The sequence below is a fragment of the Miniopterus schreibersii genome (genome assembly GCF_964146895.1).
Source record: "Miniopterus schreibersii genome assembly, chromosome: 14".
Lineage (NCBI taxonomy): Eukaryota > Metazoa > Chordata > Mammalia > Chiroptera > Miniopteridae > Miniopterus > Miniopterus schreibersii.
Window position 1 is genome coordinate 18,906,601 of NC_138114.1, and position 13,162 is coordinate 18,919,762.

General features: G+C 39.5%; 1 protein-coding gene across 3 annotated transcripts in view; it reads right to left on the bottom strand.

Annotated features, from left to right (window-relative positions):
• Positions 1-13,162, bottom strand: part of SGPL1 (sphingosine-1-phosphate lyase 1) — a 49,930-nt gene that overhangs the window by 10,083 nt on the left and 26,685 nt on the right. For all 3 annotated transcript variants that reach the window (XM_081157451.1, XM_081157453.1, XM_081157452.1), the window contains 5 exons: positions 12,956-13,103; positions 10,563-10,639; positions 9,015-9,143; positions 1,872-1,960; positions 149-254 (listed from right to left, as the gene is read on the bottom strand). In XM_081157451.1, coding sequence (XP_081013577.1) covers positions 149-254; positions 1,872-1,960; positions 9,015-9,143; positions 10,563-10,639; positions 12,956-13,103 — 549 coding nt within the window. The remainder of the gene's footprint in view (positions 1-148; positions 255-1,871; positions 1,961-9,014; positions 9,144-10,562; positions 10,640-12,955; positions 13,104-13,162) is intronic.

The following is a 13,162-nucleotide window of genomic DNA, read 5'->3' on the forward strand; positions in this document are numbered from 1 at the left end:
TGCCAGTGGAAGTTTTTGTGGCTCTGGCTGCTACAATCAAAGGCATTTTGAGCCCATCTGCGTGTGATACTGCAACAAAGCAGTCAAGCGGGTACACGTCCTGCCCCTCGCAGCCCAGGGCAGACAATGGCCCTTCAGAGGAACTCACCCGAACATCCACCTCCATCATTTTGTTCAGTGGGACGCGTATAATCCTCATCCCAAAATAATGGGCTGCTTTGTCAAATGCAGCATGGGCACTCTGGGGGGCCACGCTAAATGACAGGGAAGAAGAGAATGATGAAATTCAGATCAAAATGAGGTTCAAGAGAGAGCATAGTCAGCAGCTAATCTAAACAGCCAGGAGTCAACTTCTGATTACTTTTCCTCAAAATTTTTAAAGTGTTTATATTTACTTTTTTAAGCACAAAAAGAGAAATATTCTAGAGAATGTTCTCTCTCCTGTTTAGGAAATCATTTTGACAACAGGAAGAACTTGGAAGTAATCCCACATCAAAGGATCCAAAGCATAAATTAGGGCTGACAGGTAAAAGGATAGGGAATTTGGATCAGCTTAACATAAAGTGGAGCCTTTTAGTGGTTGCCTGTCCAGAGATGGGTACATCAGTGGAGAGTAAGCTTCCTGATCCGATACATGTTCAAGCAGAAAATGTTAAGATTGCTTGGCAGGGATGTTAAAGCAGCAGTCAAGAACCAGACCAAAGGTCCCCTGCATCTTTGAAAGACCATGATCCTATAAGAAACTATAATCCCCATTTGTACTACACACTTGGAAGCAGCATTTCAAATAGTATTGAAAAAGTAAACTGAGTCATAGTTAAGTATTTGCTTTCAGACTTTCCTTAACAGCTCCGCTCTTCAAATTAACCTGTTCCAGCTCAGCAGTTAAAGCACGGCCTGCAGACTGAAGGGTTCCCAGGTTCAATTCTGGCCAAGGGTACGTACCTTGGTTGCAGGCTCCACCCCTGGCACAGGTCAGGGCGAGTGCCAGAGGCAACCAATTGATATGTCTCTCTCACATCAATGTCTCTCTCTCTCTCTCTCCCCCCCCTTCCACTCTCTCTGAAAAGCAATGGGAAAACTATCCTCAGGTGAGGATTAAAATAAAAAATAAAAAAATTTAACCTGTTCCCTTTAAGGGAGAAAAATCTCTATTACTGAGTAAGTACCAAGCACCAAAGACTTATGTTTGAAGAAAGGTGGCAGCCTGATTTATTCTCTTAGGCCAAGTATAAATCATAGCATGAGATCATGTGCAACGATGCCCTTAGTCACTGACACTCGTGGTAAAAACATTACCCCAAACAATGTATAAACACACTGCAGAAGGAGAGGGTCTAGACAAAAAAACCCAACCAAATATCAAAACTATGTCCATGGGGTGGCAATATGGGTAACTCTCAAAAAGATTTAAATATTTTTTCATCCCAGAAAACATTTCTACCCTCAGGTTAAAATTACCTTAGGAGAACCCCAAGGCAGCCTGTTATATAACTAACTTTCACTGAACTAAGATAAACAGAGAGCTTTCCTTAGGCTTCAGATAACTTGTAATCAATATCACAGAATTCAAAGATGTAGTCCTATCACTGTCACTTTTAGAAAAAGGATCTCATTCTTGTTTGCAGTTTATATACCATGTACAAACCAGAGGTGGGGGTGGGGTGGGGGAGGGGGCGTTCTGAAAATGAACAGGCTGATCTACTTAGGATTTCGGCGAATGTGAAGGGATAAGGGTCAAGGGCAACAGGAAAGACTAGAATGCCAGACGAAGAGAAGCTAAAAACACACAGAGCGTTTCACATGGCAGCATTCCAAACAGAGAGATCTAAGAGGGGAGTCAGGGGAACGACACAACCACATATACATACATTTCTGGAGTTTTGATCCCGTTGTCTAAGGCCAGGTCCCGATAAGCTTTGCAGGCCATCAGTATGCTTTCTGTCCCGCCAGAAGTCACCTGTAAAAAAGAAGAGATGCCATCTGTGGAGGGAAGCTAGGGATAGTTATCAGCATGCACTTCCAGCCCAGTTTTTGATGACAGCTGATACAGAAAGAGATAATGTTTTGCATGCCGCAGAGCACACACTGCCATGTCTTCCAGAAGAGAAACTTGGCTTTGTTGGCTAAACTTAAGCTAGCTAGGTTCAGAAGAGTAAAAACACTAAATAAGAAGGAGCAGCACTTCGGCAGTGTCTGGACACATGCACATCTGCCCAGATCTATGCACAATCCATTTCCACCTTAATTCTTCCAATTGCATATAGAATAGGTCATTTTACACCATTCAAAAGCATCAGGATTTCTGACTCTGATTTAAATTTTCAATGCCCACTGAAGAACCTGACACTCATTAGAAGACCAAGAAGAGATATTTAGGCATTCCAAAGTGGACTTATGGTTTTTGACAAGTTTCAAAGAGAAAAGCAAAAGCCTTTACTTAAGAATTGTTTACCTGATCTGAAATCAAAACAAAAATTCTAATGTTTTTAAGTGAAGTAAAATGATTTCCTGAAGCTAGGTCTAGCAACTCTGATATAGGCAACAAAAGACTCAGAGGTCATTTCATTCATCCTACTATCCTCAGTGTACTACAAACTCATAAAGGTGGGGACCAAGCTGTTCAGGACAATATTCCTAGCACCAAGCCTATAGCAGACAACTAACAGACCCTTAATTAACATTCGTAATGCCTGATGTGATTATCAGTAAACCATGACTAGCACAGGCAAGTCATGCCTATCTATGACTAGCATGTCATACCCTATCCGAGGATATATTTTCCATTTCTTTTCAGAGAGAATGGGAGGGAGGGAAGGAGAGACAGACTGGGGGGGGGGGGGGGGCGCAAGGGAGACGACTCATCGATGTGAGAGAGACACATCACTTGGTTGCCTCCTACACATGCCCTAACCGGGCAGGGAATTGAATCTGCAAAAGTACATGCCCTCAACAAGGAATGGAACCTACAACGCTTTCGTGCGAGGGCCAATGCTCTAACCATTGAGCAACACCAGCCAAGGCCAACCGGCTATCTTTTAATAACATCTGAGAATGAATTATTTTCAAACAAACAGAAAAAGAAAAGCCATTGCACTGAGCTAGGTGGATATTTTCTTAGATTTATCATTTCCAAAGACTCATCATCTTATATAGCTTTTTCATTATACAGGTGAGAAAACTGAGCTGCTAAGAGACTAAAGTGATTTGCCCAATGTCACCCATTAGCATCTGTTGATAAGAAGTAAAAGTTTCTACATTTTTGTATTTATTGTAGCTTAATATGAGATGGAATGGGAGGGTGGTTACTGAAATTTCCTAAAATAATATCCACATATAGGACAAAAATAGCATTGGATAAAAAACCCAGTAGTCAGGAGTCACATGGAAGATCAGCTGAGAAAAGTTAGCCATTTTTTGATTCAGGAAGTCTTCATGAAACACGTGACCATCATCCACAAAGTAATGCACTGAATTTGGGCATAGGACGCTTGTTTGTAGGTCTCTGCGTTTCAATGCTGGAGGAGACAAAATGCTTACAGTTGAGGTCAGCTCTGCCAATCAGCAAGTCCTGTGGTCTAGCATAAAACCTCAGAATGTCACATGTGAAGTCAAACCAGTTGTGAAGAAAGTCAGGAAAGGACCAGCAAAGTCAATCTCCAGGGAGTTCATCTCTTACGAAGGTCAAGTAATGACATAAGCAAAAATATTTTCAAACCCTAGTTACTCACTTCACACATCCTATTTTAAGTCCAATAATTAATCCAATCAACATCTATATTTGTTAAGCGAACACCAGTGTTTTTTTTACTGTAAAAGCAGGGATAACTCAATTCTACTTCTTCTTCTTTCTGATCCCCAAATTCTGTGATTAAGTATGCTGCTAGTCTCCCATGTGCCTCCTCTCCCTGCACCCAAAGGAAAAGGAAAAGGAAAATTTAGGTGTGAAGAAAGAAGGTAAAGACCTCAATAACTACTTGTTATGTTAGTCAACTTCTTTTAACATTTATAAAAATGCTTACTCTAATATATGAAATGTATGTCAGAAAACAAGAATAGAACATGACCTATTGGGAAGATTTTCTTTTAGGTGGTGTTTGGGCCTAATGATATTTGCGTAAGCCAAGACCAGTTTCCTGGGCAACCTAATTTCTTTTGGTATATAGTCACCTCTCATCCATTTAGAGGCAAACGAAGTTAATAAAAGGAAAAAAAAGTTGAAGGCTGAAAAACAAAAAAAGAGAAGCTTAATACCTTAAATAGGAATAGTCTAAAAACAGCCCAACCCTTAGGCTTTGTCTTCATGTTTCCCTCCTCTGAACTTGGAACTTTCTTCACCAAAAGCAGCTCCTCGGGAGAGACAGGGACTAAGGAGAGCGCAAATAATCCCGGAGACAATCAGTTATCTTATAAAAGTCTAAGTGTTACAAAGACTGGGGACCTTAGTCTCCATCCTTCTCCTGAGCCCTGACACACCCACTGAAAAAGATCATAATGAGAGAAGCACGGCTTAATTGTCCCTGAGCAAAAACAAAACACAAATACCCTAGTGCTGGACTTCTGGATTAGGATGGAAGGCTAACTACTTCACAGATTTTCTCTTTCCCAATACCTGTAAGAATGAAGGAAAAAAGTGGTAAAAACATGCAACAACAACCAAACAAGGAAAAGAGATAATCTGATGCAATCAACTTCAAATACTGGCAATGGAAAAAAGAAACAAGCCTCCAATCCACAGCAGAGAGCAAAACACAGTTCCTAATCCCTCTCCTAAGCCCTGGATATTCTCCAGGCGAGTCAGCAAAATCCTGAGAATTTTCATTAACACCCCCAAATCTTCAGAGAAGCAAATGGAAGGGCTTTCCTTATTTTCTCTCCTGATCTTCAGAGGGGTAAACATGGTGGCTAGGAAGATACAAGCAAAATGGAAAGAGAACAACCTTGACTGATTCTTTGAAGTGAAGACTGCAGGAATACAGAATGGGTTAAAGAAATAATCAAAGCCCAAAGGGTACTCTTCTCTTCCAACTAGGCAGTGTGAACTCTGGTAATTAACTTTTAACAAACTCTCAGAAGACAAGACCTAGATATATTGAAATACAGGTGAAACAAAGCTTTAGCTAAGCCCTGCCTCAACCAAATACTCTCAGATGAGAAATCACCCACCGTGCATCAGAACAAATAGAAGGTCTAGAGAGCCACCTGAGCATGAGCCAAGGTGAAAGAAAATGGCACGGTAACAATGCAAGCAAATACAAAGAAAAAAGTAGTGTGCAAAATAAAAGCCCAGCTCCAAACCTAAGGAACAGCAGGAAATCCCTCCTAACTGTTTCTCACTGCAGGATGGTATCACAAGAGCATGAGCTCAAGAAAACAAGAGCTGAAAGGCCGGAAGCCAGAGTAACAAAACGAGACTGCAGACCTTAAAGACAAAGTGCCAAACAGCACCAATACAGAGCCAGTAAATGCGGAGAAGCCGCAAGGAACAAAATGAACACGCTGAGCATAAAGACTGACTTAGAGGGAAGGTTTAAGGTACGTTTAGTGAGCCCAGATAAGAAAGAGACTGCAAGCTCAATGTCACTCCATTTGGAGGACTGTGCCCATCTGGTTAGTCAGAGAATGACGGGAACGGCTGGCAACCTGTCTGGAAACCATGTTCTCTAAGGAACAGCGAGTAACCTAGGAAAAACACGGGGGAGACATTTGGCGTAAAAAGGCTTTCCAAGTACACAAAGGTCTCTCACGTGGGAAAAACACACAATTATGGAACTTCTATTTCCAGCGATACAGATTATACGCCTCGGGCAACCCTCTTACCTGAAACAACTAAAAAGCCTGATAAAACAAACATTACATTTTTTTTTATATCCACCACTGTGCTAACATAAAAGAATATATGCAAACAAAGCAAAACCAAGAATCCTACAAGATAAGCGAGTGCCAAAGCCAGCTTTAACCCTAAGGGTGGCTTCCAGCCCCTAGAGACCTAAACTCCCTCTGCAACTCAGGAACAGGAGGTAAATTTAAGGCCTGCCCAAAGTAAGGAGGTTAACGGGAAGGGAAGTGGCTGGGGAAAATGGAATTATGCCCACAGTCTGCAGGGTGCAAGAAACAAATCCCACTGGAACAGAAAGGGACAGCAAGAAAAACTGCTTTTCTCAACCCTGTTGCTTGGGTAAAGAAAAGTAAGGACCTAACGAGACACCTTTCATGTGAGCTTGTGGTCTGAACTCACACTACCTCTGCAGTGCAAAACTGAGCTGAGAACTGGACTGCAATTGGTTCCAGCATGGCAGCACTTCCCAGCAACTCCCCAGCGACAACAAAGTAATTACAGACCTTTTCTGGAAGAACTAACTTCACTCTAGGCCTCAAAGTTAAGCTCCCAGGAAAATGAGTAGTTTACAGTAAAAAACAAAATGAAACTGTAAGAATACAAGATGACATGAATAAAACCAGCAGGAACAGAAAGGCAGGCTCATGAACAATGGAACCGTCAGGAGGGAATATCAAGTCACTATGAACAAAACACTTAAGTAAACTACAAGCCAAGGGACAATAAAAACCACCAAGCAGATTTACAAAACAAACAAACAAACAGACAGACAGACAGACAGACAGACAGAAGAGCCGGGCCAGAGTAGCTCAGTTGGTTGAATGTCCTTCTGTGCACCGAAGGGTTGCTGGTCTGATTCCTGAGCAGGGCACATACCTGGGTTGTGGGTTTGATCCCTGGTTGGGGCGCCTACAAAAGGCCACTCATTAATGTTTCCATGTTTCTCCTTCCCTCCCTCCCTCCCTCCCTGTCTCTAAGCATGTCCCTGAGTAAGGATTAAATAAATAAATAAACAAACAAACCAAACAGAATTCTTGAGAATGAAAAATACAGTAAACAAAATTTTAAAACCCAATGGAAGATTGAAGTGTAGATTAGACACAACTAAACAGGGAAGTAATAAAACCAGCTGATCACACAGCTCCAACAATGGCCAGTTCTCACAGCCAGTCTTTTCATCTACCCCCAACCACCCCAGCCACTGCTGCTATTGAGAATATCAGTTGTTCTAATAGTTTCATCTTTACAGGTAGGTTTTCTTTCTGGCTGCTTTAAACCCTGTTTTAGCCCTTCTCACTCTATCCTTCATGTTTCTTAACTTCTCTTTTGTACTATTTATTTGTCTCTCTGGATTTTTTTTCTAGTCAATGTTTTAAAATCTATCTTGTTCTCATTAATTTGACTTAGAAACCATGTAAATATTTTACATAGTTATAAATCAACCAGGGTTCCTTGGACAAATGGCTGACTCTGGGTCTAGAGCATAAATGTACAAGATGAACATGGAATAATAAAAATATTTTGTCCACAAAAAAAGAATGGGAGCTTACAAAGTCTCACAAAAGGGCCCAGGAGCCAAAATTAGAAAGCTCCCACTGGCCAAAAATGGAGCAATTTGGGCATCACTTTGAGTAACAACCAGAACAGACAGAAGCACACATAATATCCTACAATGTATCACTCTACTGTTGATAGACATTTGAATTGTTTCCAGATTTTAGCTATCATGAACAATACTGCTATGAATATACATCTACCCTGATATACCTATGTTTTTCTAAGATATATCCTGAGTTGCAGAATTTCAGGGTCATAAGACGTGTATCTTCAACTTTACTGGGTAAGGCCAAACTGTTTTGTGCTGGTTTAACCTTTGGTCTCTTAAAAGTTCATCGTCTAAGGGCACAGGAGAATACCTACATACTGTAAGTATATCATCATCTCCCCTCTATGGCACTGTGTTCATCAAAACACCGTAAGGGAATCCATTATTGGTTCAGTTTGTAAACGTTTTGGAATTATCTTTGGGAAATGAATGCCATGAATACCAGTTCTGCTAGCTACTGAATATTTGAACATGTTGATTTACTATGGTGCCAACATAATAGTAAAACAATACAGCTTACTAGGAAAAACAAAAAAGTAACTATTAAATGTTACTGTCTTTGGACGGGCTCTTTGATAATTAAATTTGCAGACTTTCTAATAATTATAAAAGTATCTGATAGGGTTAGCACCTCTAGGTTACCATTACAGCACACTGCATTAAATCTAACTCTCTATCCTGCATAAGCTGAGATTTCATTTTTTCAAAGAAGACAATATCAGCTTGTAGCAACAAATCTAAACAGAAGTTATCAATCAAAGTTTAGGAAAACAAACAAATGTCTAATGGAAAGAACAGTTGAAACATGTGTGTCTTAAATATATAACCCTCTTTCTTTATTCCTAAACCAACTAAATGAAATTCGATTTATAGCAAAATCAGAAAGTAAACTTCCAGCTCAAGTAAAACAAGAAAGTATATAAAAAAACCTACAAGCCCTGGCCAATGTGGCTCAGTTGGTTAAATGTCCCATGCACCAAAAGGTCAACGATTCCATTCCTGGAGAGGACACGTGCCCAGGTTTTTGGGTTCCATCCCCAGTAGGGGGCTTGCAGGAGTCAGCTGATGAATGTTTCTCTCTCACTTTGATGTTTCTCTCTCTAAAATCAGTAAAAACTTTTTTTTTAAAAAAAGATTCTCTTCACCTTAAAAAAAACACATAAAAACTGTGAGATGGTTCAACAAAATTATATAAGTAAATGGGTAGGAAGCTGGGTGGGGTGGGTGGAAGAAAGAGAGGGAGGGAGAGAAAGGAGCAGAGAGCAGATAGGGCAAAATATATTTAGTGAATCTAGGGTGTTCTTTAAACTATTCTAGCAACTTTATGTAAGTTTAAAGTTTTTCAAAGTAAAAAATCCAAGAGAAAAATATCTAGAAGAATATATGCCAAAACGTTGATATCTTATGAATTACAAAATTACAAGCAGTATTTTTAAATTATTGTTAATCTGAATCTTTCCACAATAATCACATATCACTTGTGTAATTAAAAAAGTAAAATGTTCTAAGTAAATTCTATTGTTTTAAGCTTAAAAAAAAGATTACTGGATGCCACTTGCATATACTTACACATCCACAGGAATCTGGTCCCCCATTGAAAAGGGAACACGCTATCCTCACAATCTCTGCCTCTATCTTGCGTAGTCCTGGGAAGATATCTGGATGCAGGGGATTACTCCATGCAAAATCTCCATAAGCCTGCAAAGGAATGCGAGCAGATATGAAGTGAGACTATTACACTGTACAGGACAAAGAATCATACACTAAACAAAAGTTTCTAGGTGTCAGGCACAACAGTAGAAACTGGAAAAATGGTAATATATGTTCCCCAACCTAAAGAAGATCAAAATGTAGTGGAGGAGACAGACATGCAAATAAATTATTTTACAGTGTGGTAGGAGAGGAAGTATAAATGTGGTTAAAAGCACAGACTAAAACACCAAGCAGACTCGGTTTGAAGGTTTAGCCTTCCCTGTCACTTCTAGCTGTGTAATTTCAGGATAAATAACCTCTCTGTGGCTCAGTTTTCTCATATGCTAAAAGGAATAATTAAGGTACTGATCTGATAGGGTTCTAGCGATAAGCAAATAACTAACATAACGCATGCAAAGCACTTAGTGGAGTGTCTGGCACAAAGCAACTACTGTTCTAACTGCAATACCAGATGTGCGCACATGAAGGTAAGGGGCCTTAGAGAGGGATAATGAACATCCTGAGAGGTCTGGAGGCATCTGCTGAGTGGAACCTTGAGAGATAAATGGGAATTCATCATTTAGAACAGGTGGAGTGAAGGAGAGAAAGGCAAACAACATAAGAGCAAGGTGTCCTCTGTAAAAAGAAAAGGCAGGCCTTAGTGTTTACGTGGGAAAGTAACAGGAGTGATTGCAAAAACTAGGGGGGAGCTGGGTCATGAAAGGACTTGTATTTTCTGCCTCATAAGCAGCTTGTACTTTATTCTGCAAATGATAGGAAGCCACTGAAGGATTTTTAAACAAAGAAATAAGATTGGAGCATTATGTCATGATACAGCTGAGCAAAACCTGTAATATTTAGTAAGCTATAAGCAGTTTCATGATTATAATAATCAAACACAAAGACCTGAGACCATCAGTCAATGACAATTTTATATGACAAAGTGGGATTTCAAAAATAAATCCGACTAGAAATAGATGCTAAAGGCAATTCTAAAGTCAACAAAAAAATGAGAATTATTTTCATTATAAGTAAAACCATGCTCATTCTCAAATCATCTGACTTGAGAGGTAGCATAGGAAATTATGACCAAGTTTCTATCCCTTGTCTCTTCTTATCAAACAAAATATGTCTTATTATTAATAAGCTCAAACGCTACCTCTTCCCCATTAATCTGCCTTCTACAGGGGGTCAATAAAGCCTGGAAACATAAACAACATTTAACTTTACTACAGATTGAAGATGTATTTGACAATATTATACATGTTCACCTGTTTGGGTGAGGAGAAACTTTGTAAACTTCTTTAGTTTTATTTTAACAACCAATTTTTCTTAAGTGACATTTATATTACAAAACTTGACACAAATGAGGTGACATGAAGTGGCATAGACCACATGCACTCCCCTCAAGTACAGGGCACTCACCTTCACAAGGAGCTCGGTGAGCTTCTCCTCCCCACTGTACACCGCTCCAGAGGCTCTCCCTTCTTGCCACAAGACATCTGCAAAGAAAGTTAACACCACTGGGTCAGTAAGCAGAAACTTTCGGGAAGACCGGTAGATTCTAAAAAGAATAAATGCAAAGAAACCCGAGTATGAAAGAAAAAAGAAGTTTGAGTGGAAATCCAAAGGTGTCCTTACGTCAAGAAAGAAAAAAATTCCAATAGAGGTACTACAGTAAAATAAAGATCATCAATTAGTATCAACAACAGTCTGAAAGATACCCACAGCACCTAGTACAATAAATATGCTGTCCTCTCCCCAACTGCCTTCCAACAGTAGAACAATTTTCCTCCATCTATATACTCATTTTCTGTTCTCTGCACGGCTTAGCTTGACCTTTTTCAGCAATGCTTCCTTCTTTCTTCCTTCCCTTCCTATCTAATCATAGAAGTGTGAGAACTGTTATTAGCAGGGCTGGCAGAGAAGAGCAACACAAAAGTGAAGTTTCAGTACACAATCATCAGGGCTCGAGTCAGGGAACTGCATCCATGACTAGAGCCACAGTGAGATAGCTTAGTCTCAGGGGCTCCTCCTTCAGACGAGTCTGAAAACCCACACAGAATTAGCCTGCTTTCAGCAGCATTCTCTGCTACATCCAGGATCAGGAACAGCCACCACAGGGATGAAGCTCACAGGAAAGGTTCCTGATCAGAAGGTAAGACCCCAACCTTCCACTTCCTGTCTGAGGTTCCACATTATACGCTCTATGTTATACCAACAAATCTGCTAATGTGGGTGTCTCAGGTCCCTTTTGCTACAATATGGCTGTGCCCTATTGAAAGTGAGTAGTGAGAAAGCTATTACAGAAACACACTAATTAAAGACTAGAGCCATGGGCTCCACAAAGCAAAGATCCTTGGCTCCAACAAGAGAGCAGAGGACTGAGTAGTGAATATCCAGACCAATCCCTCAACCTCATGCAATTTGCCGAACTCTGGCTTGCTGACAGCTTGACTTTCCCCTTTTGTTAGAGGACACTGCTCTGTACCAGGTGTGTTCAGATCTGAGGCCACCAGACTTTCAAAAATAGGATACATGGTTTCATTTCCTGTTCTGTTACCGCTGCTATAGAGTATGGCAATGGACAGCGACTTAAAAATGGAAGGGAAGGCAATATGGTGGCAGCAACCAGCCCTCATAGTCACAGAAATCCTTAATACACAGGTATCAAAGTGCTAATCCCAGCTTTATATCATCTATATGTCTTGAACTGTACCTAATTTTGTACCAGCCAATGTCAAAAACTCAGCACATTTCAATTAAACATTTTAAAATGTATTTTTTGAAATACAATGTGGTATACTGGGTTGGATCCTAGAACATAAAAAAGGACATTAGTGGAAAAACTGGTGAAATCAGAATAGAATTTATAGTTCACTTAATAGAACTGTGCCAATGTTAAATTTTTAGTTTTGATAAATGTTATTTTAAATGTTAAAATCAGGAGAAGCTGGGTAAGGGATATATAGGAAATCTCTGTATTATCTTTGCAAATTTTCTATAAATGTGAAATTATGCCAAATTAAAATTTCTACTTTTAAAAGGTATCCATAATATGACTTTAAACTGTAACAAACATGCATTTATGTTCATAATAATTAACATTTATTGAGCACTTACTATAATGCCAGGTATTATACATTTACATGTATGATCTCATTCAGTCTCTATAATCATCCTTTTAAGTATTATTATTATTATGCCCATTATAAAGAGAGGCAATTTGAAGCACAGAGAAGTGAAGTAACTCACCCAAGGTAACACCTTAAGAGGTCAAACCAGGGTGTGAATCCAGGCTGATTCCATGGTCTGTACTCTTAAACATGAAACTACTTGTACTTGGCACATTTACCCTTTCTCATGCACGTATATACGTGTGTGTGTCTATTACATAAAAACATTATTAACATTCTGATATATATATATAATCTGTGTTTATCTTTTAATGAAGGAATTATAGTGGCTTTTTATTTTCTTTTTTGCCTTTACAAAGATTTTGCAATTTCTATAATGGGTCTGTATTTCATTTTTATTACACTTATTACCTTTTTAAAGAACAAATGTATCTGTTTTATTCAGGTTTACAAAAGGAAACAGAACCAAGTTCCACTATCTCTGAGATTTGTTTTTTTTATGGATGAAGGATAAATCTAAATATAATTTTTAAAATATGAAAGTCAATGTTTGAGAAAGGGAGTGGGCCCTCCTGAGAGTGTTAAGTACCAGGGATGAACTGTTCTAACCTTCACAAACATTAACTGACCACCCCAGCCAGGTTCCTGAAGTAGGTAGCATGCATTTGTCAAGAACCATACCCATAGAGCTGTACTCCTTGAGCTTCTCCAGAACTGCAGACGAGCTCAGACCTTGAGATGGCAGAACTTTCACATAGTCTTTGTCCACTTTCAGAAATGACATGTTCTTGCTAATATCATCCTTGGCCTTGTTCAACTCATCTTGGATCTCCAAAGGTAAGAAAGACAGCATTAACAAGGAGATGGAAGAACACAGTACAGGGAATA